This window comes from Nestor notabilis, unplaced genomic scaffold, assembly GCF_000696875.1.
Source record: "Nestor notabilis isolate BGI_N333 unplaced genomic scaffold, ASM69687v1 scaffold32850, whole genome shotgun sequence".
NCBI classification, from domain to species: Eukaryota; Metazoa; Chordata; class Aves; order Psittaciformes; family Psittacidae; genus Nestor; species Nestor notabilis.
In genome coordinates, this window is record NW_009913115.1 from 1 (window position 1) to 25,361 (window position 25,361).

General features: G+C 39.3%; 1 protein-coding gene across 1 annotated transcript in view; it reads right to left on the reverse strand.

The window, feature by feature from the left end:
- Positions 1-1,502: 1,502 nt before the first annotated feature.
- Positions 1,503-25,361, reverse strand: part of LOC104399269 (microtubule-associated serine/threonine-protein kinase 4-like) — a gene marked incomplete at both ends in the record, with an annotated part of 39,251 nt that continues 15,392 nt past the window's right edge. The window contains 12 exons of the mRNA XM_010022767.1: positions 1,503-1,625; positions 3,427-3,656; positions 5,429-5,629; positions 7,404-7,633; positions 7,736-7,863; positions 10,296-10,408; positions 10,653-10,775; positions 14,686-14,787; positions 17,797-17,962; positions 18,684-18,816; positions 19,927-20,065; positions 20,772-20,980. Coding sequence (XP_010021069.1) covers positions 1,503-1,625; positions 3,427-3,656; positions 5,429-5,629; positions 7,404-7,633; positions 7,736-7,863; positions 10,296-10,408; positions 10,653-10,775; positions 14,686-14,787; positions 17,797-17,962; positions 18,684-18,816; positions 19,927-20,065; positions 20,772-20,980 — 1,897 coding nt within the window. The remainder of the gene's footprint in view (positions 1,626-3,426; positions 3,657-5,428; positions 5,630-7,403; positions 7,634-7,735; positions 7,864-10,295; positions 10,409-10,652; positions 10,776-14,685; positions 14,788-17,796; positions 17,963-18,683; positions 18,817-19,926; positions 20,066-20,771; positions 20,981-25,361) is intronic.

The following is a 25,361-nucleotide window of genomic DNA, read 5'->3' on the forward strand; positions in this document are numbered from 1 at the left end:
ATGAGACCTCACTTGGAGTATTGTGCACAGACCTGGTGTCCTCAAGAGAACAAGAGAAAAAGGACACGGAGCTGTTGGAGAAAGTCCAGAGGAGGGACATGAGGATGATCAGGAGGCTGGAGCACCTCCCATATGAAGACAGGCTGAGAAAGTTGGGGCTGTTCAGCCTGGAGAAGAGAAGGCTGCGTGGAGACCTCAGAGCAGCCTTCCAGTATCTGAAGGGGGCCTAGAAGGATGCTGGGGAGGGACTCTTCACGGGTTTAAACTTAAAACAGGGGAAGTTCAGGTTAGATATAAGGAAGAAGTTCTTCACAGTGAGGTTGGTGAGGCGCTGGAGTGTGTTGCCCAAGGAAGTTGTGAATGCTCCATCCCTAGTGGTGTTCAAGGTCAGGCTGGACAAAGCCTTAGGTGACATGGCTTAGTGTGAAGTGCCCCTGCCCATGGCAGGCGGGTTGGAACTAGATGATCTTAGAGGTCCTTTCCAACCCTAAATACTCAATGATTCTATGACACAGAAAATAACTGCACACCAAACTATCTAAAACTACCGAATTTTCTCTTATACTTTTCTTATAAAATTGAAAAATTTGGAAGCTTCTCCTGGTTTCAGAGAAGGAAAATAAAAGACTTAAGGAAAATCGTATCACGCATCTTTCCTCTGCTGCTCTTATTTCCCCATTACTTCGCTGCTTTCCAATCTTCTGTCTGAGTACTCCCCTTCACAGGCAAAGCCCTGTAAATATACAGCTGTCTAAAATAATTCTGACCTATGTTTGTGTATGCTGAAAAGAATTAATAAAACCTGCAATATGATGAGATACAGCAAAAAGCTAAGACACTATTGTTCATTCAAAAAGCTGGGGGGTTTGTTTGTTTTTAAGGAAAACCTATCATTTTCTAATAGGATAGATCTCGAAAAATTCCACATGAGAAAAATATGATAGATTATTCATAGAAGTCCAACTGTAGCATTAGAACTTCATTAAGCAAAGCAGCTCTTGTTGTACATCTCTGGCCACATATGAGACAAAAACCTTTTGGGCCTTAAGATTATGAAAGGCAAGTTCCTGTACAGTAGAGGCAAGAAATTATTTCATGTTCTTTGTTACCACTTTTTCTCATTGATTTCAATTTAAAAGGAGAAAATAAGAAGTAGCTTCATCATCAGAAGGCTGAATTACCTAGTGAAGATGGGTGAATTCAAAAAAGTGCCTGAAAATGACAGATTTTTTGAGAGACAGAGATATCTCTTTGTGTCACTGCCTCAAATGTACTTCAGCTATTTCAGCAGCAGTGCCAGTTTGTTGCACAAGAACTCAAATCATGGCAGGATATATGAAGTCACTGACCTTTCTCCAGATCTGTGCTTGCAATAGTACCTTAGAGGTTGTACTTCAACAACCACAAAACCTGGTAACTGATCTCTGAAGGAAATCAGCACAACCCCTCCACCACTGGTCAAAACAGCAAGCGCTTTTGTATCCCAGTTGTCCGAGAGTTACCTTTATCAACAACTCAATGACTTCTGTATGAACAAGACCATGCACTGGCTCTCCATTGATATGAGTTATCAGGTCTCCAGCTTTTAAACCCGCCTGGTAAGCTGCACCTCCTTCTTCCACATTCTGGAAATCAGAGATGAAGAGAATATATACAAAATGGACCCCTGTTTAACCTTCATACTTTCAACATCAGGCTTTATTTAGTGAACTCCTTCTAAACAAGCTGGTAGTAAAGAAAACTTACAGATATTAAGTTATATAAAGGAAGAAAAGAAGAAAAATCATACCAGCCATTTCACCACCAACTACCCTACTCAAACTTTATACTTACATGGGGTGTTTCAAAGCTCACTGAAACACTGCTTGTTGCCACTGGTATTACAGAAGATCTGTATAGCAGGGCAGTTTTCATGCATGACAGAGAAGGGGTGACACACTCTCCATGGCAAAATGTCATAACTGAATTAAGATTTTTAGCATGTGTCACTGAGAAATACTGATGTAATTAACACAGTGGTTATATGGAGTACCCTAATCATCGTAAAAATGAACTCCACCATATAGTTAAGGATTGCTTTCATTTGGTTCAAATTCACTAGGCTGCCCATTAGAGAAAACAGTACATCACAAAGGTGATGAAGGACCAAAACAAACTGAATCGCAAATTATTCTGAAAGGGAGGTTAAATAATTTATTGTAATTGAAGAATTTTAAGGCATGCAGCCACCACTGAAGCTTACAGTGCTTACTGAGCTAACCCCAAGAAACCTATACTATCTTGAAAAAAGCCAAGGTTTCACTTTTACTGCAGTGTATCACTTTGTTCTCTTCCTTTCACTAACAGTGATGCTACACCAGTGGCAAGAAAACCCATTTTTAAATTTATTCCATTATCAAATGTACCTCTTCCTCTATATTCAATGTTCTTGATGGGTCAATAGGTCTGAGAGGTAAACAACATGAATTAAAAATGAGTAATACACTACTATATCAGTAGCATTGCTACTTCAAAACCTACAATACATACTTAAAACAAAGCACTGTACAAAACTTCAAAGCTTTTGATATTTGTGGTATTCAATTTTTCAAAATTACTTTAAGGTAGTTGAAATATTTTATACATGCACACACTATCTATGTATAATATATGTATAATATACAAATTATATAAATATATATACTATATAAAATACACAATGTTATCAACCTCAATTATAAAATAAAAATGCATATGTAGTCACATAAATATATATTTATTTTACAATTAAGGAGGTTAAAAACCAATGAAAGAACTTCTGTCTTTTCCTTTAGACTGTCTCCCACTTGAAATCAGTTGCGAAGAAAGAATGAAAAATACAGGATTTATTCAAGACAGCCAAGTCTCTTTCCTATGCCTAGTCCTCAAAAGTGTTCACAATTCCAAGTGAATTACACATTCCTACGCAAAAGAAAGTCAGTGCTTGAGATCAGCCTACTTGTGTCTAGTAAAATACTGTTGATTTCATTAATCCCTTAACTGATGCAGTTTAATAGACTCCGTGTGTATTTCAACTATTTCTGTTTACCATCTCCTGGCTGTGAAGATCCTGACCTCAAAAAAATGGGGCTGCACCAACCCTCTGGATTTCTAAGCCACAGCACTTTGAACTTAGACATGGCTATTCACATTTGCCAAACCTTCCAAAAGGGAAAGTGCACAATCATGCGGAAGGGCAGCACCATGTGTGGTAGCTTGTGTTGTCCCTACAGGCAGCACCAGACTTGTTTACAGGCACAAATTTCATTCTAAGCAAATTGTTTGACACAACATCATGATTTACACAGCAACAGTCAACAAACATACCACAGGTATAAAATTTGAAGGAAAATTCATCATTACGGTTTTCTGTGCCTGAATATAAGCAAAAAAAATGTATTATCTTACCCAAACAATATGATGTACAGTGTAGATATCGCTGTCACCCACATAAACCCTGATTGCTCGGATGGTGAAGCCATACTTTTTTCCTGAACTGTGAATTACTATTGGTTGATGAGGACTTGGAGCAGCAATCGATGAATCACGGCTGGGAGATGAATCTCGGGATGATGAAGGATCAGATGATAGGGAATGAGGAGACATAGGACTTCCCAAAGGAGAAACACCAAACACATCTGGAAGAAATAAATCTGTCTATTAAAAGTACATTCTGAGCACACATGAATACAGACACAGAACAGGGAATTTGCTTAATTTTATGACATCTTTATGTCAAAATGTATCACTGTCTTTGAATAAGCACTCTTCCCCTCCATCAGTGTTTATCCTACCTGTTTAACCAACAATCAGATCTTAGAACTAAATTTCTTTCCCTGTAGTCTAAAGCGTATATTTTAATGCAAGGGTTACCTTGTTACATGTGTTTCTTTTTAGAAAGGAAACACATTCATTTCTAACTTTCAAAGAACAATTCCAGCCTCTTCGTAACAAATACTCATGAAAAAAAACAGTCAGTTTGGTAGCACATATTATTTGAGGAGTACATCCAAAACCATCCCCCAATCACCCAGCAGTGATAAATAAAGCACAAGTTCGAGTTTGGGGTTGTTTGGTTTGTGTTGGCTTTGTGGGTTTTTTTGTTTCAGTTATATATACATACAGATAAAGACTGCTGTAATTAAACCACATACTGGTATATAGGACAGTAACTCAGTGCTTATAACAAGCCTGCATTTCTACATTCTGCTGTATCATGTAAGACCACAAGAATTTCTTGCAACCACAGTACCAGTTACAGCTTCATTTTATTTCACTGTTTTGAAATCACTATGTACTCATGTTTGTGCAAATGTAAACACAACTGCAGCAGCATAAAGCGTACTCTGGTGACTGTAACAGGATGACAGCTCTGCAAAGGAATGCAGCCCAGAAAGATTCCAGGTTTGGTGTTCCGTGCCAAGCCATGTCATGTGAGGGCAGATACATTTTGACAGCAGAGACGCTGCTCCCTGAATTTGAGTCATCAGAGGCTCCCAGAGATCAGTATCACTGGGTTAATGCTGAAATCCCGCAGAACAGCCAAGCCCCGAGGGTGACTGTCACTGTCACCTTCTAGCTCTGAAACATGCCCAGATCCCCCGCCCTCTGCCTTCTACTGTGTCTGGGACATGCCCTGTGACTCTCAGCTATGACTCAGGTCAGGAACACTGGCCATCTGTTGCTGTAGTTTACATCATGGATAAATACGAATAACGTAGGTTTTTTGGACAGCAGGTACAGCTAACATGTAAGATTCTGGTTAGTATAGATATGATGACAACATTTTAGGACTAAGCAAAGCTAAGTTTGTATTTTATAGAACAATGCTGAGATTAAACTGGAAGTAACTCAGTATTTATCATCTCTGAATTTAGTGATTCTTACTTGACAACTGTGAAAGAACTACTAGAGTACAAACTGATGAATAACTCTTGAGTGTTTCCTGGCTGTGTGATTACCTGTCTTTATATCATGTTCCTGTGATAGCTAATCTTTCTGGCTTATCACCTTTCCTTATGGGAGAGGAGAGAGACCTAGTCAGGCTGAATGTGCTGCTGCAACAAACAGCTATGCTTGGAGCTGCATATAGGGAACTACTTAAAACTTAAGCTACATCCCTACTGTATGATGGGCCAAGGACTGAATCCTGCATCCTGTTGTGCATGCACATGGTTGAACACAAAGTAGTCACCACAAAGCTGTATTTTTGCCTGTCAGAGAAGGTCCTTCAGCTGTAATGTGACCACTGTAACTCACTGACGAGACTGTACCATCTAGTAGCACATGTGAACAAGAGAAACAAAGTGTGACACAATTCATCCTGGCCTCTCCAAAATCTTGCATTTACATCATACACCATCAGATATGCGTAAATCATAACAATTCAAACAAAAAGATTTATCTCTACCTCCTGGGATCATAAGGGACAAAGCACTTGCAGAAAGGGACTTTGTGACTTTTCCAGAGATCTTCTTTTTCTCTGTGCTTTCTAATCGCTGGCGAGCCACGTGAGATGCAACTTCATTGGGTGGCTTTGAAGAGTTATCTGTACTGTCCATGCCCTCACTTCTTCCGTTTATCTGATCTAAGTGGTCTGAAAAACTGCCAACTGTACAAAGAAGAAAGGATAAACACATTGAGGGAAAACTCAAAAACATTGAGGGGTCAGGGAAGAGAAATGGTACAACTGTGACAGAGGATTTTTTTCTTTCAAGTTCATAAAACAACATTACAGAAATCTGAGTAATTTTTCTGCACTCAAGAATGACTAAACGTTAAAAAAATGAACTGAAGTAACATTTTTTGTAGTCAGTGACTAAAAATGAAGGAAGTCTTGTATTTCTATATGCAGCACTCACCAACTTAATCATGTATTTATCTTTCACATAAACTCCTCCTGAAGTAAAAGGCTCCAATCCTACATAAGGTGCTACCAGCTTATCAAGTTTTCCAAAATCACTAAAACACCAAGCATAATTTTATTTTTAATTATTATCATTTGCTTTTATTCTTTTGGTGGTTTTCTACCACACAGCAGAAAGATACCTGGCACCACTAAACTCAGCATTATAACTACATTGATATTAGTCTAGCATAGGTAATGAACTTCAATGATGCTGAATGGAGGAAGGACAACAATGTTTCAAACAATGAAAAAAACTGTAAAGGCCTTGTGTAACACACACCCAGGGTAGGTCGCCCGCTCAAAGCATAGAAATTCCTAGCATTACTTTAAGGTCACTGAGTATCGCGCTGCTAATGGACCACAGAAAAATGAAATTACTTTTAAGTGCAACTGACACTTAAGTGACAGAAGTGGATCACATGCTTTGAGTTATCACTGTGACTGCTGTGCTAATGCTAACACTGTAACACTGGCAGTTGAGCAAGACTTGGAATACAGCACAGTCAAGGTTTTAGACAAGGGAAGGAGATGGGAAAGGTTGTATAGCTGGGTGAGCCTGAGAAAATTTATCTTCCCAGAAATGGAGAGGAGGAAGGGGAAGGAAAATGTGAACTACAAGGGAAATCAGGAATATGTGAATAGAAAGGGCTATCTTGAGAAAACTCAGTGAGATACAAAAGAGAAGTACGCTGAAGACAGGCAAATGTGTAGAGAAGGTAACTAGAACTTATTTATGGACAATCATGAAACTGATATACGCCTAGATCTGTGTTATGTATCACGAGTTCCAAGTAGTTATAAAAAGCTCTCCTTTGAAAGCATAAACCAAGCAAGACGGTAGGGCCCTGGATCCTACTGAAATGCATGCAAATACTTGAGCTGGGAGAGGGATGTATACAGCAAATAAATTAAGTAAAGAATGGTTTACAACACTCCCTTCTAGATTCCTGACGACGAAAGTGACTCCCACAAGTCAAAGACAACCCTACCAATTCTGAGAAGTGTGTATCATTGAGATGTCTTATTAAAAACACACAGTGGTGTAGCATAGTCTTAGAGAACAGTAATACAGGTCCATTGGAACAACTCGAGGGTGCTCAAAAAAAAGAAACACTAACTTCAGTGAGGAAAGATATAAAAATAGTGCTTTAAATGCTCAAGGAATTTAAGACTCCTTTTCTCCACAGGAGGATCCTGCAAAGGCTGAATGCTCAAGTCACTGTTTTATTCACTTGACAAGGAGCCCTCCAGACTCTGTGGGGCAACTCCAAATGTTGGTGTTTCCAAAAACACTGAAAATTTCACATACATGTTTTCCCAAGATTTTATGAATTTGAGCCTAGGCCCAAACCAGACCCTCTTAGGATGGCTTTTTTTATTTTTTTAAGGCAATTCTGAAATACCTGACTTTTAAATCCACAAATGTTACTCTAAACAATTTGCTAAACAAATTATTTCTAATGTCACTGTGATTTACCTGACAGCGTGGAGCTGCTGATTGTACTTGCTGGAGTGGTTACTTCAGGTTCGTCTTGCACTACTTCCTCACTCACAAATACAGGTTTTTCCTGTTCCTCCCGGGGTCCAACTAAGCCAGCAGAATCATTCTGTTCTTCAGCAGATATGGCCAACTTTGGAAGCAAACCAGAGCTACGTCGCTGCCTGCTACTCTCAGTGTCAGAGGAGATGGATGTAGATATTTGTTGTCTGCATTAAAAATAAACAAACTCTCATGCAGTTATCGAGATAAGGAGGCCTGTTACCTGGCAAGCAGGACATGGACAACTTCCAGCACCTCCTTCTACTTACATTTCAGAATATTCTGAACTCCAGCTTAAAGATTCCACAGAAGGCAAGGTTACACTTTTTGTTTTGTCTCCTGCATCTTCCTTTTCTTCACCTTGCGCGTGAGCAACTCGATCTATGCTACTAAAAACCTATTACAGACAAAAAAAAATCAACAACAAATAAACAAAATCCCCAACTCATCACTGATGTATTTGACAGAATAAGATGCAGGAAAGCACATTTCAACGATTCTATGACTCTAAACGCTTACACGGTATTTCACAGTGCAAACTTCAAGCTTCTTGAGCCTTTTAAAATTTCCAAGTTTGTGCTCTTAAAATGCTTTCCTCTTTTGCTTTCTTCCTCTTCATGTACAGGGTCATGAATATTATCTATTCTCATTACGGATTCATAAGCCTTCTCCCCATTTCACTGTGTGAACCAGTAGAGTACAAACAAAATCCATAGCCTTGAGGTCTCTAAGACCCAGGATAATGCAACTTGTGGATTAATTCACAACCATAAAACAAATCAAAGTAAAAAAACCCTAACCATAAGATACTTAATGTCTACCAGTCAGGTTTGGAAAACTGAAAGATTAATTTGAATTGACTCTGAAGTGAATTAAAAATTACTTGGCTAAAGGATTTAGAAAAAATAAACTCTGATTACTGAAGTCTGTTGTTTGCTTAGCTGACAAACAGCACACAGAAATTGTCAGCTGTACATTCTACAGCCTGAGAGGCACAGCTAGCGATGCAATGAGAATGACATTAACAAATCAACTATTACTGTGCTACAGAGCTTCCAAAAGGACAGAAGTTCACTGAATCACAAAATGAGATTGGAAGGGACCTCTGCAGGTCATATTGCCCAATTCCTCTGTGCACAAACAAGGTCAGCCTGGAGCTGGTTGCTCTGGCCCATGTCCGCATGGCTTCTGAAGACCTCCAAGGATGGAGACTCCACAACCTCTCCAGACAACTTATGCCAGTGCTTGATCAGCCTCACAGTTAAGTGTTTCCTTGTCTTCAGACAGGAATTCCTGTGTTTCAGTTTGTGCCCACTACTCATCCAAGTTGTCCCCAAAGAGACTGTGTCATTTACCAATATCTGATTTTGAAACATACGAAGTCAAAATGAGGAGTTTACAGCAGGCTAACTATATCCATGATTCCTGTCTCTGCTCTTCCATGTTATCACAGATACAGTATGTATGTGCTACAGCAAAGCCAGCATAAAACCCACTAATTCCTTAAAACCTAACCCAGGACAAACTAGATAGAAACACAGACTTTCTAAATACCTTTAAACAGTCCCTAAAGTGAGTTAAAGAAACATTTTTAAAAAGAAAGCTTTTGAAAATCACTGCTGGATGCTATGTTAAGACTAGAAGGATGCTTATTAGGTATTCTACTTCCATTATTTTCTGCCAATTTAGCCTTCTGAGAATGTCCACAAAATTTCCCTCCTGGCATCCCTTATCCAGCAATAATTAGCCTTCATCTCAACTACTTAAGTAAACTACCCTTTGGACAGTCAGCTTCACCTTCAATTCCTAGCATTCAAATTACTCCCTCAAGCCCACATCTCTCCATGACCAAATCTCATGCTAAGCACTACTTTGATTTTCTTTTCAGTCTAATGTAATTTAATTAGAAACCTAGGACACAACTGGAGGAACATGCAAAATGCATACAAGGAAACCAACATAATGAACACGTATTAGCATTTAACAGAACAGTTCCCCTAAAATTTCTCTTATGTTATTATAAATTTGCTACAGAAAAATAACAACCTATTTATATAACTTTCTATTACTTTCCTAAGGATTCAAGAGACAACTTCCTATAGAATCATCCCATGTTTTGATTTAGTAGGTGTCGTGGTTCAAGCCCAGCCGGCAACACAGAACCACACAGCCACTCGCTCACTCTCCCCCTGCTCCTGGAGGGATGGGGAGGAGAATCGGAGGAATGTAACTCCCACGGGTTGAGATAAGAGCACTCCAGTAACTAAGGTATAATACAAACCACTGCTGCTACCAATAATAATGATGAGGGAAATAACAAGGGGAGAGGACACAACCGCTCACCACCCGCTGACCGATACCCAGCCCGACCCGAGCAGCGATCTGGGCCTTCCGGGTAACTCCCCCCAGTTTATATACTGGGCATGACGTGCTGTGGTATGGAATAGCCCTTTGGCCAGTTTGGGTCAGGTGTCCTGCCTCTGCTTCCTCCTGGCTTCCCCTCCTCCCTGGCAGAGCATGAGACTGAGGAAGTCCTTGGTCAGGGTAAACATTACTGAGCAACAACTAAAAACATCGGTGTCATCAGTGTTGTTTCCAGGCTAAAAGTCAAAAACACAGCACTGCACCAGCTACTAAGAAGAAGAAAAAAAAGACTGCTGTAGCTGAACCCAGGACAGTAGGATTCATTTAATTTTTGCTCAGTTTCAGTTAACATTCATTGAAGAAACAATACCCTATACGTTTCTTCCATATGGTTTCCAAACTCTCTAAAAGTACCAAAAGTTTACCTACACAATACATACTAATATTACAGCAATTTTTACTTACTTTTGAAAACCTGTGCGAACATGAGGAAAACTGTCTTATCTCCAAATTAAAATCTTCATCATTAGTATCATCTTCTTCCTCAGTTTCCATATGGTGGTATTTCTCAGACCGAGCTACAGACAATGGAAATAAAGTATGTGAATTTATCAGGAAGAAGGAGTACCAAGCTTAATGTTAACTGACAGAGTAATTTCATTCCCAAGATCATTACTGCTGAAATGTCAAATCACCAGTGAAACTGCAAGCTGCCACTGGTTCTGATGAAAGACACTTTCAAAGCAGTAAGCAAAAGTCAAAGGCAGTGATTACTTAAACAAGGTGCTCTTCACAGCTTTTTAAATCCCATCAAACACCTACTGTCAAAATAACTTGTGTCATCTTCAGACTCCAATTGCGGAATGAATTCTGCTTTCTGCCTCAGCAGACTATTCCAGTCAAGGCTCCTGAAGAACTGATGCTGCTTTACTTCATATGCACCACCTGAGGGAGCCAGAGAAAAACATTGAGCAAATGATACCACATCCTCTGACATTACTCAAGAAACCCTGACCAAAAAAATGTAAAATTATCACGGAAAGCCTTAGTCCTTAGGCTGTAACATCTACTAGCCATTTCCACTAGAATCTCCTAAATCTATCAGAGCACCTCTCTCTCTCTGCTCTGTTGTGGCCACTTCTTTAGTAGCAGTTGCATTGCTTTATCATCTTCCCCCTTCTAACATTTCTGTTTTTCTGGATATAATGATTATTATCTGTCAGTGACACTTCAGTCAGAAGCATAAGATGTAGTAGTCATAAAAGTGTAAGTATGTGTATTAGATGAGTAAGTACACGTTAGAAAGTAATGAAAATGATTCTTAATAGGAAATACCTTATAATTTATCTTCTTACAGATTACTCCCTTCTTGTTATAATCCATGTTACAAAATTAAACTAGTTTCAAGTTATGAAGCAACTATAGCAACACAATGAAATACTGGAATTTTTGTCCTGAAGGGCTGGGCGAGTGTATTATTAACAAGCATTAATTTAATTCTAGAAATCGAACAGGTAATCTGCAGCAGCAAGAATTACTGCCACCTTGATTGTACTGGGTTTATGTGTCACAGTTTTGGTAGTGGGGACTTGCAGGGGTGGCTTCTGTAAGAAGATGTCAGATGCTTCCCCCATGTCTGACAGAGCCAATGCCAGCCAGCCCCAGGATGGACTCACTACAGGCCAAGGCTGAGCCCATCAGTCATGTCGGCAGTGATAACACATTCATGAAAGAGTAAAACAACTGTTGCACAACAGCAGTCAGAAAGAGGAGTGAGCATATGTGAGAGCAGCAACCCTGCAAGACACCCAGGTCAATGAAGGAGGAGGGCATGAGAGCAGAGATTGCCCTGCAACCCTTGGTGAGGCAGACTGTGACCCTGCAGCCCATGGAGGTCTGTGGAGGAGCAGATCTCCACCTGCAGCCGATAGAAGACACCGCACCAGAGCAGAGGGATGCCCAAAGGAGACTGTAACCCCGTGGGAAGCCTGTGCTGGAGCAGGCTCCTGGCAGGACCAGTGACCCCATGGAATGGACCCATGCTGGAGCAGTTCATGAAGAACTGCAGCCCACGGGAAGGACTCACGTTGGTGAAGCTGGTGGAGGACTGTCTCCTGTGAGAGGGATCGAACACTGGAATGGGGGAAGAGTATGAGAAGGAATGAGCAGCACAGACGTGTAATCAACTGACTTACAATCCCCATTCCCTGTGGCTCTACCTTCTCTCACAGGGAGAAGGTGGAGAAACTGGGAGGGAAGTTGAGCCCGGGAAGAAGGGAAGGGTGGCAGGAAGGGAGGGTTTTAGGTTTGTTTCTATTTCTCATTATCCTACTCCATTGTTAATTGGCAATAAACTAAACTAGTTTCCCCAAGTCAGGTCTGTTTTGCCTGTGACATTAACCAAGTGATCTCTCCCTGTCCTTTTATCAATCCACAAATCTTTCAATGTATTTTCAACCCTGTCCAGTTAAGGAAGGGGGAGTGATAGAACAGTTTGGTGGGCACCTGGTGGCCAGCCAAGACCAACCCACTACACTGATACAGCATGTAAGCTTCGTTACACCAAGGCTAAGTCAGCAGAGAACCACTGAAAAAGTCTCAAGTCTCCAGGACTGGTCTTCAACTCAGTCTCAAGATTTCTAACTTGCTTCTTTGCTTTTCTGACTGCAGCAGGGAAAAAGTAAAAAAAATGCAAATATTCCTGAAGGCAACCAAAATCACAACTCATTGAAAGTCACTAGCCAAGGAGCGAACATTTCTCTTAAGCATAGTAATGGGATATTACATCAGAACTGTGTAATTCTTGATTGGTATCAGACACCTCAAACCCAAAGAGGTCCTTTTTCTGTAATTTTGCTTCTTCAAAACAAGCACAGTATCTATCTCTTTTGCTTCAACTTAACTATGCCACTCAGGTCTCCTGAGCAAATACACAATTAGGATTTTCATGGAGTGTTATACAGCTAGCTAATACATATTAGATAGATAGGGCTGTTATTTGAAATGCATGGTGGAGCCTGGGATAAACAGTGCTGTTTTCCAGTGCCCCTGTGGGACCTGTCACATTGCAGTCTCGGTTTCTGTAAGTTGTTTCTAACATTAAAAAAACCCTAACAACTTTGCTGTGGCTTCTAAACACCCCTCTGTGCTTCAAAGAAATGGCTGCCTGACTTCCTTGTTCAGGCTGTCACACTCTTGAGAGACCACAGTTTAAAGAAATCAGCCACTGCACAGATGTTCCATGTGGTGGCACTGACCATCACAGTCTCAGACTAGCCAATTCACTTTCTCAACCAGCTGTAGCAAGGTAGGCAGAATTTGCAACCTACTTCTGATCCAGCCTCCCACATGGAGGCTCACTGTCTTGAATTAACCCTGTCTTTACCAGGAAAAAAAAGCATTCTGGCAATGAAACAATGCCTGAAAGGAGTATACGTAAAACAAACGAATGGAATTAGTTGTGGCTCTTTATTTTGCCTTTGGCTGCGGTGCCCTTTGTAGCAGATGAAGCAGGCAGCAAGAAGAGAAGCTGACTAGGGCATGACATCTGCTTCACTCTTGTTCAAAACAGGGCAACGGAAAACTGAAACTTCGCTGGATGCCACTCGTTCCAGACCATCAATTACAGTGAAGTCTAAGGGCTGTTCATACAGATCCCAGACTCTCAGGGAGCAAGGGACATGCAGTTCCCTCATCTCAGGTCACGTCGTCATGTCCCAAAGGAAGACCTGTCATGTGGGACCATGTCAATAGTACTTGAGGTCTGGGTTTCATACATATGTTCCCCCCAAGTGACAGTGGTAAGGCCAGTTATAAACTGATTTCTAAAGCTCCTGTTTATGTTAGCTCTAAAAATACAGAGCACAATCTGAACACTGAACTCAGCTTTGCCAACAATTTTCCAACTCCTCTCATGCTGATTCAACCTGCCACTTGGTTTCCTTAGCATCCCAGTGTATTTCCCTTCATGGCATAGAGTGTTCACTATAAAAAAGAGTATACTTTTACATTCAGGCTCTTTCACATAGGAAGTCTTTTTTGATGTGTTTATGTAGTGCTTTCCTCAGTGGAATGGCTGTCAATGACTGGGGATTCCATACATTAACACTTTAAAAATTATGTGCAATATTCTTCGCTAGTGCCTCTCATCCAATTCCCAGATAAAACCTGCTCCATCAACTAACAAACTCTACTACATAAATCTACAGTGCTTTCATTAGCCTAAGCAGGCATCACATACTCATTCCATTTTGAGAGGTTCTTCTCTCAAAATGGAATGAGCACAGCACTGAATGACCACAGGGGAATAAGGTGGCAGCTTGTGTTCTCACTGATACTCATTTACTTCCTTAACATTCACACTTTTTTTTTTGTTCTTTCTCATGCAAGGCAGTAGTGCTTGCTGAACGACAAGACCTTTCACAACACAACCTCAGACAGTCATTTCTTAACAATTAGTTAAGAGTACCCATCATCCACCCTAAAGCCTGGAGGAATTAATTTGCCAGGCTAAGATACTTCTGCAAAAGGAAGCATTAGTTGTATGTTGATTCCCTTTCTCTACTTCTATGTTTAGTTATTTAATGCTGTATCCATGAAGGAACACTATCTAACAGCTAACTGGGTCTTTGAAAAATTTCTGGTTTATGTAGTGAAATAAGAGAAGAGTAATTGCAAATGACCACATACATGTAAACTCCAAAACAAAGACAATCATCATCTGCTATAACGGCATGTTGTCATGCTGCTTGTCCTGACAGATGTTTCCCGAGCAAAACAAACAGGTGAACAAAAGCTCTCAATGCCGAATATATAAACTATTTCCAGCACACTATTTAAAATAAGGCCTCCTAACCTGTTCCCAGTCTTTCCAGTGGATTCTGCCTGAGCAGCAGAGTAATCAGATCCTGGGCATCTGGTGGTGGTGCTTCATCCTTTTCAGGCCAGTTGATTTCATCTAGCAAAACAGAAAGTTGTATGTTATTACTGAAGTCTGATCCCAACATTCAGCAGAAACTGTGAAAGCAAGCTAGCAGTAAAGCTGAGTTAAGGCAACTTTTCAAGTTGCTCTCAGCTGCATACCAATTACTTCTGATTTTCATACTCTCTATACAAACTCCATAAACATATTGTTTATGGGAATGTATGGCCCATTTTCCTCAGAAGTATCCTTTCACCCAAAACCGTGTTTAACAACAGAATAAAGGAATGCTTGGCTCATGGAAAACTATTGCAAAATATTAGCAAAACTTGCATGCTGTCCCTTCTCCCTGGCCACCCCACCCAAATCATGGTTTAAATTTTAGTTCTGTTCCATGGAAATTGCTGTTAAGAAGGACACAGATGACCTGACGTAGCAGTCACTGTTCACACCTGCAGTCTTTCTCTTCTAATGCTAGCAGACTCCCATGACTAAGGGCCAAGGTACTGGACTCTGCTCTGGAGAGATATATGCCAATGGAGTTTTCTTTCAAGTGCTGCATACTTCAGAGGAAAACCACCTTGCTCTACTGACTCTTCTATCACTAAGGCTTTTGCACTTCACAGCAAGTTGGACCTAAATCATGCAACCAAGATATTAAGCCCTGCAGTGTTCAGGTAAGGCTGGGGAAAAAAAAAAAAATCTGCCAAACTTTCATTTAAATTGAACAATGGAAAATCGTGCCAGTTTCAATATGAACACACATTTTATAACAAGCTTACACAGTAAGTTTTGTCTGATGTCTATCAGAGGCTGCCTCCAAAAATGTAATATACAGCAGGTTTAGACAAAACTCTGCAGAAGTTTCTTAAGAGGTAAAAGGATTTTGGCATCAGAGAAACAGAATGCTCAAGAAATACAGAAGACTATTAAGGATTTTGTCATTGTATGATCTAGACTTTACCTTTAAAATTATCATAATTGGACAAATAACAACTAGAAGCTACACACAAGTTTAATCGCTGTGTTTCAGAATTTAAGGAAAAGTACTGAAATAAAAGGCATAAAATGTAACCTGTTTCTGAAGCATTATTTTTAATATTTTATTTTAACTAACATTTTAAGCATTTAAGTTTAAGTATACTGAGGCCTGCCATAGCTGTACTTATACAACCTGCGGGCAGGGAAGGCAACGTGCAATGAAAAAAGAGCAAGGTATAATATGAGGGGACAAGATTTTAAAGTAGATTATAGAATTCCACCCACAGAAACTGAATAAAAGTCTAGGCTATGGTTTGAGTTCTTTAACACAGCTTTTACAGTTGAATACAAGGGGACCGTACATTTTAGCATAGGAAACTTATCCAACAAAAGAATTCTCCTGCAGATGCTGCAAGTAAGGTTTCAGAAAGTAAGGATATTTAAAATAGAAGAAACTGACAAATCAGTATCAAAACAGGAAACTAAGCTGACCAACAGGCTTGGAGAGCCAGTAGGAACAGATCAGGTTTACAAACACACACTTCTACAGACCATTTCTGGAAGACAAATGGACACATTCAAACAGATAAGGTTATTTACCTAAGTATCAGCTAGATTATAACACATGATAATTTGTTCTCCAAAATTTAAAATTATTGCCAGATGCAAAATAAAGTCTAAAGTGCAAATGTCATTAATTTTAGATTATTCCCTCCCCTCCTCCCAGTCAGAGAGCATAAAGATAAAAACACATGTGCATGTGTCTGGAAATGCAATAAAAACATGAGTTATTTCCATGTTTGCCTGCCTACAGCTTCCACTGCAGTTTAAATTTGATTTGGAAAACAAAGCATGAATATGCATCGCAGCCATGAGGCATTCAGAACAAAGCCAGCATTTGCTGCTTGCGTTAATTAAACAGTTGATTCTCCTTGCCACTCAGGCCTTGGCATATCACATCAGAAAACAACATGTTTATAAATCCATTAATAGCTTGGATGTTGTATAAAGAGGTCATATACTAGAGGCAACAAACAAATTCATTCCATTACAGTTTACAAGCAAGTTTGGCTTTCTACTTCACATATAGAGGAAAGCGAGATGATGACAGAATATCTCCTTAAGTACAAAAGGGGATTTCTTGCATTCTCATTTTCTCAGAGAGTATGGAACCAGAGGTATGGGCACTTTTGTTTCTGTTGGGTTTTTTGGCTGTTGTTTGGGCTCGTTTTTTTTGACAGTTGTTTTGGTTTGTTGTTTGGTGGTTTTGTCTTAGCTACTGGACATGCAGACTGGGAAATACTCAGTAACAAAGGTGCCATTCTGTTAAACTCTTGGCATAAATAGAGGCCCTCTACAGCTATACATCTGGGAAATCTATGGAAACAGCAGGTAGGATAGTAAACAATTCTGTTTAATTATCATTCAGTTTTGCCATAAGCCACATAACAATACTTAGGGTCAGCTTGCAGGTTAAGAACTAAAAGGTTATTGAATTTTAAATGGAAGAAGAACAGCTGCTACAGAAATAACATTACACTACAGCAATCACCAATGAAATCATTTACAATCTGTGAATTGAATTTGTTTCCTTCTCTTTCTCATTATTTATTATTCGGGAGACATTTGTTTTAGGGTTTTATTACATCTTTGTTAATTTCTTCATTGTGCCATGAGGCATGTTCCCATTTATGCAAATTCATTTTAACCGTTTCTTCTTGGGTATAATTTCTTTGCTAAAGACTGAAATCACTGTGTCATAGTGGCACTACTGTTCTACTAATACTGTTTTTCTTTTTCAAACAATGCAGCTTAACCAGTGCATTTCTGCATTTCTGTACTTAGCAACAATACACTGTAAGCTCAGCTTTTGAAACAAATTTACTCTTACCACTTTGACAGCAACCTGCTAATACAATACCATGATACTGGTGGGGCTTTTGAGCAAAACTGGATTGAAAACCTAGCCTATCAGTAAAGTTGTACGTATCCTTACTATTAACAGAAATTGGCATGTTTCACAGCAAGATGAGAAATCTGGGGTTTTTTTACAATAATCCTCACCACTGATTACTTGTCCAAACAGCTCTTCTGGTGTATCTCCAAAGAATGGCACACACCCAACAAGAAATTCATAAAGGATAATTCCCATAGCCCACCAGTCCACTGGTTTTCCATAACCCTGTCTCAGTATCACTTCAGGAGCTATGTATTCAGGTGTACCACAGACCTAAAATAAAGAAAATAAGTGTATTAGTGAAACAAGTCTAATTGAGCTATGTCACATCACTGATAGCTTTTGAAACATAAAATAATATGGAAACATGGAAAAAAGGAATTCAGTAGGTTTTAGTCTGCTGACTTCACGTAAGTGGTAATGTTTTTAAAAAGACCTAGCTATGTTTACAGGCATCATAATGAAAATTTGTGGGTCTGTCATGCATAGGACAGTTTGAATTTTGCACATGGAAGTCCATCACGGCAAGTTATTTTATTTAACTTAAACATACTCTTATCTTTATTTGAAAGTTGTGATGGTTTTACCTTAAGTAACTTTTAAAGCGAACAGATTGTGAGCAATGGTAATGAGGCATGCTTAAAGGGAAATGGGCCATAGCAAGGATTTTAGCACCCTTGGTTGTACAATGCATAATGAGCTCCACAAGTACTCTGCTGAGACTCCTGAATTCTTTCTAAAAACAGTTTTCCATTTGTCTCTCTTTCAGATTCATTTGCACACAATTAGGTTGTTCATCTTACTAACAGATCCTAATGCAGAAAGAAAAAAGCTCAGAATAATCTGTGGGGTATCAGTAAAAGTAACTGACATACACAACTGGAACATCAATGCAGAAGTAACAACAGTTTATACAGTATTGTGGTACATTCCCCTTGCAAAACATTACTTCATTTGAACACTCAGTGTAGAAATAGGAAAGGCTGTCTCTTACTTGTTTGTCAAGGAATTCTCTGGCATCCTTCTCAATGTGACCCTCATACAGATTGGTAGTCAAACTCATTAGCCCCACCTTTGACAAGCCGAAGTCTGTAAGTTTTATATGGCCCATGGATGTTACCAATAAACTGTAAATTAAAATGATTTTAAATTACTGTGATGTAATTCAACATTATGTGGTGCTGATTACTACTATTATTATGACTATTATTATTATTAGAGGAAAATATTTCATTAGCACTGCAAAAATACAAAGACAGCTTGAAAAGAAATTTAACAAGGTACAAAATAAACAGGTTAAATATCCGAGTCTTACAGATTTTTACTATTGTTACAGATTGTTACTATTATCAGATGTAAACAGACTTCTTCATATGCAATTGCACAGCATCTTATAGAACCATACAAGTGTTGAGAGCCGAATGCTGTAGGTTTTTAAGAAAATAAACAGTCATCATCTGAAAGAACTATAATAGAATAAATGTTAATTTTTTTAAGTGAGGTGACATTTTTTGTGGGTCATTAATTTGAAAAAAAACCAGCAGGTATTAAGTTAGTCAGTAACTAATACTACACTGTCCTGATGTATCATGCTATGAAGCTACTGTCACTCAAGAAGCATGATCCAATTCTTTTTCTTTAAATGTGAAACATGAAGAAGATTAAAGAGTTGCAACTAACACACTTTTTACTGCAGCTACTTGCTGTAATGTTATTTATATGTATAGAAGCAACAGTTTCCTAAATATTGGAAAAAACAAACAAACAAAAAAACCCATGCAATAGGAAAGATTTCCCAACCTGGGCAATCTTGTCTTCATATATGCAAATATCTGCAAGCTGGTGATACTTAGTCATAAAACAGTGTTTTAAGCATGCTTAGAAAGATCTTTTCTTTAATGACCAAAATCAATTTCTCTCCATTCAGCCAGAACAGTAAATAATATTTATTTTTTTTTTTTTTTGCTACTCTGTTATCTCTTGCATCTTAAAGGTAGAACATTCAAAAGATCTCTTTTGGAAAAAAAACCCCACATTTTCTGTAATCACAGGCAGTGAAAAATTCAAATATTGTGCAGAAATCGTGAATCTACATTAACATTCTCAATTTAAAAAAAAACAAACAAAAATCAACAAAACATTTGAAGTACATTCAAAGGAAGTTTACACCTTTGGTATTTTATCTATTTTATCTAATAATTTCAAAGTCTTCTTTTGAGCATATTCTATACACGTACTTGTCTGGTTTCAAATCCCTGTGTACAATTCCGTAATTATGAAGGTATTCCAAGGCCAGAACAGTCTCTGCAAAGTACATCCTTGCCATGTCTACAGGTAAAGGACCCATGTTCTTCATCAAAGTAGCACAGTCTCCACCTGTGGAAACAGAACAAACGTTTCAGATGACCTATAATTCTGAGAAGTATCAGTATAACCCATATATGCTGCAGAAAGAGACACAAACCGCAGTCACAAATGTTTATTTTCCAGTCAAATGATTCAATTGACCATGTAACCATACCAACTATTGTACTGGAAACACAGCATGAAGCTGGGAGTGAGCAGTTCAAGGGTTCAACTGGAAACCAATAAAGTCTGTGCTGCTACAGGGGGAGGGGGCAAAAAAACCCCAACCCCACACAACTATAGGCTGGGTATCTCATCTTGCACTGCCTCTGTCCACTGTCTCCTTCAGCAACAGCACCTTTTCAAATTGCTTCCTCTTCTCTCTTTCTTTGTAAAAATAACTAGTAAAAATACCCCAACATGTGCTAATGAAAATTTCAACTCCAGAAAAGCAAACAGCATTTCTACATAAACTCTGAACGCTAGGACACTTATGATTACAGTCTATGAGGAACTTATTCAAACAGCAGTTACTTCCCATTATAGCTGGAGCTCAAGTGTTTTACAAGCTCCCTCTGGAAGATGACTGGAAAAAAGCCACCTTGCTGTTGGATTTAGATCCTAAATCTGTATTGCCAGAGTACAGAGGACCCAAGGAAGCCTTTCTAATGCAAGTACCATACAAGTTATTTTTCTTTCTTGTTGTAAGAAAAAGAAAATAGGGCAGCTACTTTACCTTCTACATATTCCATGACCATACATAAATGACGTCTTGTTTCAAAGGAGCAATACATGCTGACTACAAATGGATTTTCTGCAAATGTCAGGATATCACGCTCAACAAAGGCCTGTTGGATCTGGTTTCGGAGGATGAGATTCTGCTTATTAATTTTCTTCATGGCAAATCTTTGTCTGGTTTCTTTGTGTCTCACAAAATAAACCGCACTGAAGAAGTTCAAATGAGGGAGAGAAAAGAAAAACTCTGAATACCTACTAAAATATATATTTTAAAAACTTTTTTTTAAAACAAATAATTGTATTTTTTAAAACTGCATATGTATTATATAAAGGGCTTATGTTTTCTTTAATGTAGTTGACCTGCCTTTGACATTACAGAATGGCAGCTATAAAGCTCATTTTGTTTTATAATCAGGATGAATCTCAGTCAACAAAAATTAGTACACAAACTAAAACCAAACTCCCTCCTGCCCTGTGTCCCAAAGCCAAACAACAGATACAGCAAATGCCCCCCAACAGACATAGCAAATGCTCTCAACTCAGGCAGATTCTGGGCGTTTCCATCAACAAAGGATTATATACAAAACCCAGCTATGGCACATCATTATAAAATCACTCTTACAAATGCTTATTCTGCTAGTGTGTTGTCAGATAATTATGACTCAGATTCCATCCAGGAGATTTTAAAACCTGTCACAGGTTTCTCGTGAGGTTTGCTCCAAAGTTGTTTGACGGAGTGGCTCCCTTGTTGCCAGGTGTTAACTGTTCTGTTCTTTTCCAGTCCCTAACACCAGCATTGATCCATATCAGGGGCAGGTAACCAGGAGGTAATCCGAAACAAAGATCACTGCATTAACCGCATGGTAACATGGGGTTAAGATGTACCTTGACATGCAGAATTTCCACTGGTGGGTGTACTGGGTACTGAGTTTCCTGTAAGCTTGGTTAGATAAGGTCAAGGCAGGGAAGCCAACTGAAAGAAAACCTCGCATGTACAAGCCTCCTTTCTTTCAAGGCTCAAAGAATCATCCTGCCACGGAACACTAACACAGGATGTTACTGCTGCATTTCTCAAAATCCCTTGAGGCAAATCATGAAAATGTTTGCCTTACTTGAAAACTACTTTGTAGCATTTAATGCTTACAGCATGTCCAGTATATAATTACTATAGCAGTGTTTACAGAAAGAAAAGACTACAAGGAGAAAATGGGGGGGAAGGAGGGGAGACGGGGAATGGGACTCAATTAGGTTGGTTTTAAATTCAGTTTGTTGTCCCCATGAGGTCCAATTATCAGCATACAATTATTTATTTAAACAGAAAAAGCAATTCTTGCCTTATTATTTCTGTGAAGACCTTCCCACAGCTACCAAGTTACAAGCACTGAAAGTGTCAACATGTTTCTGTGTTGCTTTGCAGACAAAAGCTTTTTCTATAAAATAAAGTTTCTCTTACTGTTTCCGAAAGTTTTCATTAATCCCTTGTTTTTGTCTGTGCACAGGGCACGCAAAAGATATTACACCATTATGAAAGTAGGGGAAAACCACCTTGGGCAAAACTCAAGACAAACCCCACCCTTTGTGACTCCTACGAAGTCTCTCTCTCTTCTGCCCCTCCCAAGCTGGAATAACCGACTGAGTAATTCAGCTCCAGTACTCCTCCCTGCTGGCTTCATGCCTTTTGTCCTCCTGTACCTCTTCCTACCCCTCCCCTCATGCTCACTTATCTATCCACCCCTTCATTACAACTTTTCCTTTGCTTTTCTCTCCCTTACATTCTTGTTTTCCTCTCTCTCATTTTGTTATCTCCTGTTAGTCAGTTTTAGCTTCTTACTCCTGTGTAATTTCATCTCTGCTTTTCCCTATTTCGGTCCCCTTGTGCTCTCCTGGCATGTAGAAAGTGAACCCTTCAGATGCCTGAAGCTGTAATTCTTAAAAAAAAAAAAAAAAAGAAAAACCAAAAAAACAAAGGTTACATGAAAAAACTGAGGCCTGCCTGAGGGCTTGGCATGCAGATCTTTCTCAGAGCTTTTAATTTGGACAGTGTGCCCAGATGAACTCCTGAGAGACAGATATTAACCATTACAAATTACTATAACATCTTAATAAATCTCTGCAGATTGTGTGGATCTACAGGATCATTACTAGCATATTTAAAGATGAAGAACCAGCAAGTTCTAAATACTATCTAGACCAGTAACTACCAGGGACATGCTGGCTATGTTTCACCAGCTCTCTAAATCCCATCCTCCAGTTGTACAGTCACAGGCAGGTAACTGTGTTACTTTCCACTGGGATTCAGTTATCTAGAATTCCTCAGAAAAAAAACCCCTGTTTAATTCAAGTTTACCAGACCCACGAGACAACTGCAACACAATTGTCCCTCTCACATTTCCAGAGACATACACTGTTTATGTGATACTATGTGCTTTTAAATGATCCTTGACATACAAAAATGTTGAACAACACTTATTCACATCCTCTGATCATAGAAACTGCAGCAAACAGCATTTATGCTTTACAAAGAAAACTATGCCTTAGCCAGCAGCATGTTATTCAGTACACTAAACTAAGCACGTTGCAACAACTGTGCCCGAGACTGCCTCTGACACTGGGGTGTCCTCAGCTCCCACCGTTTTAAAGTTGTAAGTAAAATGATCAATAGAAAGTGAAATATTCCCAAACAGTTAAATAAAGATGTATAAACTGCCTGGACTTTAAAAAAAGAAAAAAACAAAAAACAACAGAAATCTTACATGTTCCCGCACGTAAGTGCAACTTCAACTTAATCTAAGTGGAAAGGTTGGAGTAAAGCACACATCTGCTGAGACACAATGAACTTAAGAGGTAGAATGATGGCAACAGTCACAGTAGTTCTAGCACTTAACAACTTTGTCTTGGGTAATTCTGAATTCTGATTTGCCACTCGTATGCCTCTGTTATTGCATAACAACTTACCATGTAGATTTTGACAGCCTTCTAGTTTCTGTTCACTCTACCTGAAGCTGTCTCGATTCGTTCTCATAATCCTGCATTGAATGTGAGCCTTGCTTTCTGCCCCACACAGGCCCACTATCCTACATGTCTCTATTTTTCATAATACTACAACTGGAGCACTAGACAGAAGTTCATCTTTGTTTTATATGTACTTTTAAGAAAGAGAACACCACCTCATTCCTGGTTTCTTGGCCTTGGCCATTAAATGCTTCTTATGATTTTCAGTATATTATAGAAGCAATTGTAAATCTGAGGATCGGTTAACACAAAAGCAATGTATTAAGAACATCCAGACCATCCAATTGTTGTGTCAATCCATTCAATGCCAGTGGTATGCCCTGTCTGCCTGCAAAGCCACAGACTGGCGTTGTCTTTACTATCTCCCCCTTTTCTGTTTTCATAACATGGGCCCAAGAGATTTCCAAAACATCCTCTGAATTCACTATATGGATGTCAACAGGTACACAAGTGCTCTGTATTTTATTGATGCTGTGCTTCAACATAGCAATAAAGTTTCCTTTTCAAGAAAAGTAACAAAAATCATTGGCATTATTCAAACTTTACTTTAGTCCCTTAGTCTACTTCCAACATAAATCTTAGCTTTAAAAAGTATCACTAAAATACCTTTAGCTAGGCACAAATATAAAACATTGCACATGTGCGTTAAGATGACCAAAATGAATGTTAAGAAATTTAACTAGGTTGCTGAATTGCTCAAACTTAAATATTATGCAAGCTATCTCTCCAATCTTACAACCAAGAGTCCTTTTTTTTTTATTCTGAATCACTTACAGGCTCCAGGCCTAGTTTACAGCACTTCAGTAACTTCATCTTCTAGAGCCATTTTACAGTCTAGTCTACATTCAGTGCTTGAGGCTAACGTAGCTGTGCTGCTTGCTTTGACCTGATTCTCTAATTTATCAAAGGACCTTGAACTCCTTGTGGAAACACAGGTACTGTACTTACTGCTTAAAAGTTACAGCTGCTCACTAGAAGCGGTCTTTCATTTTCACAGCCAATTTCCTTGGCTGTGAAAAGGACAGACTTCTACCCTCTGTACTACCCTGGAACAAAGTCCAAAGTTGCCTCTAGTGAAGAGGAGCCACTTGTGAGGGTGTGATTCATGATACGGCAATGTGGTAAAGTTAATGGAGAGTTATTTAAGATGACAATTTACAAGCAGCACTGCACCACCTCCTAGCTAGGTGATGCCCATGACCAGGTAGGATTTATCTGGGGACAGGGTGAAATGAGGCATAAAGCACTACAGCACTCCTAACATGAGCATCCAGTGCGGTGTGGGTCTTCCAAGCCCCGGGACAACGTGCACAGCCTCCTCTCAGCAATATTTCAGACTTACCTTAGTCTGCCTACAAGCAAATGAGAAACTGGCCATCTGAAGAACAGAGCACGACAGCTGTGATCCTTCTCTCACAACTTGTACCAGCCCCCCTGCCATGGGCTGGGACACATCGCACTAAACCATGTCACCCAAGACTCCATCCAACCTGGCCTTGAATACTTCCAGGGATGGAGCATTCATAACTTCCTTGGGCATTATGTTACAAATTTTGACTAATAAAACCACCTCTCC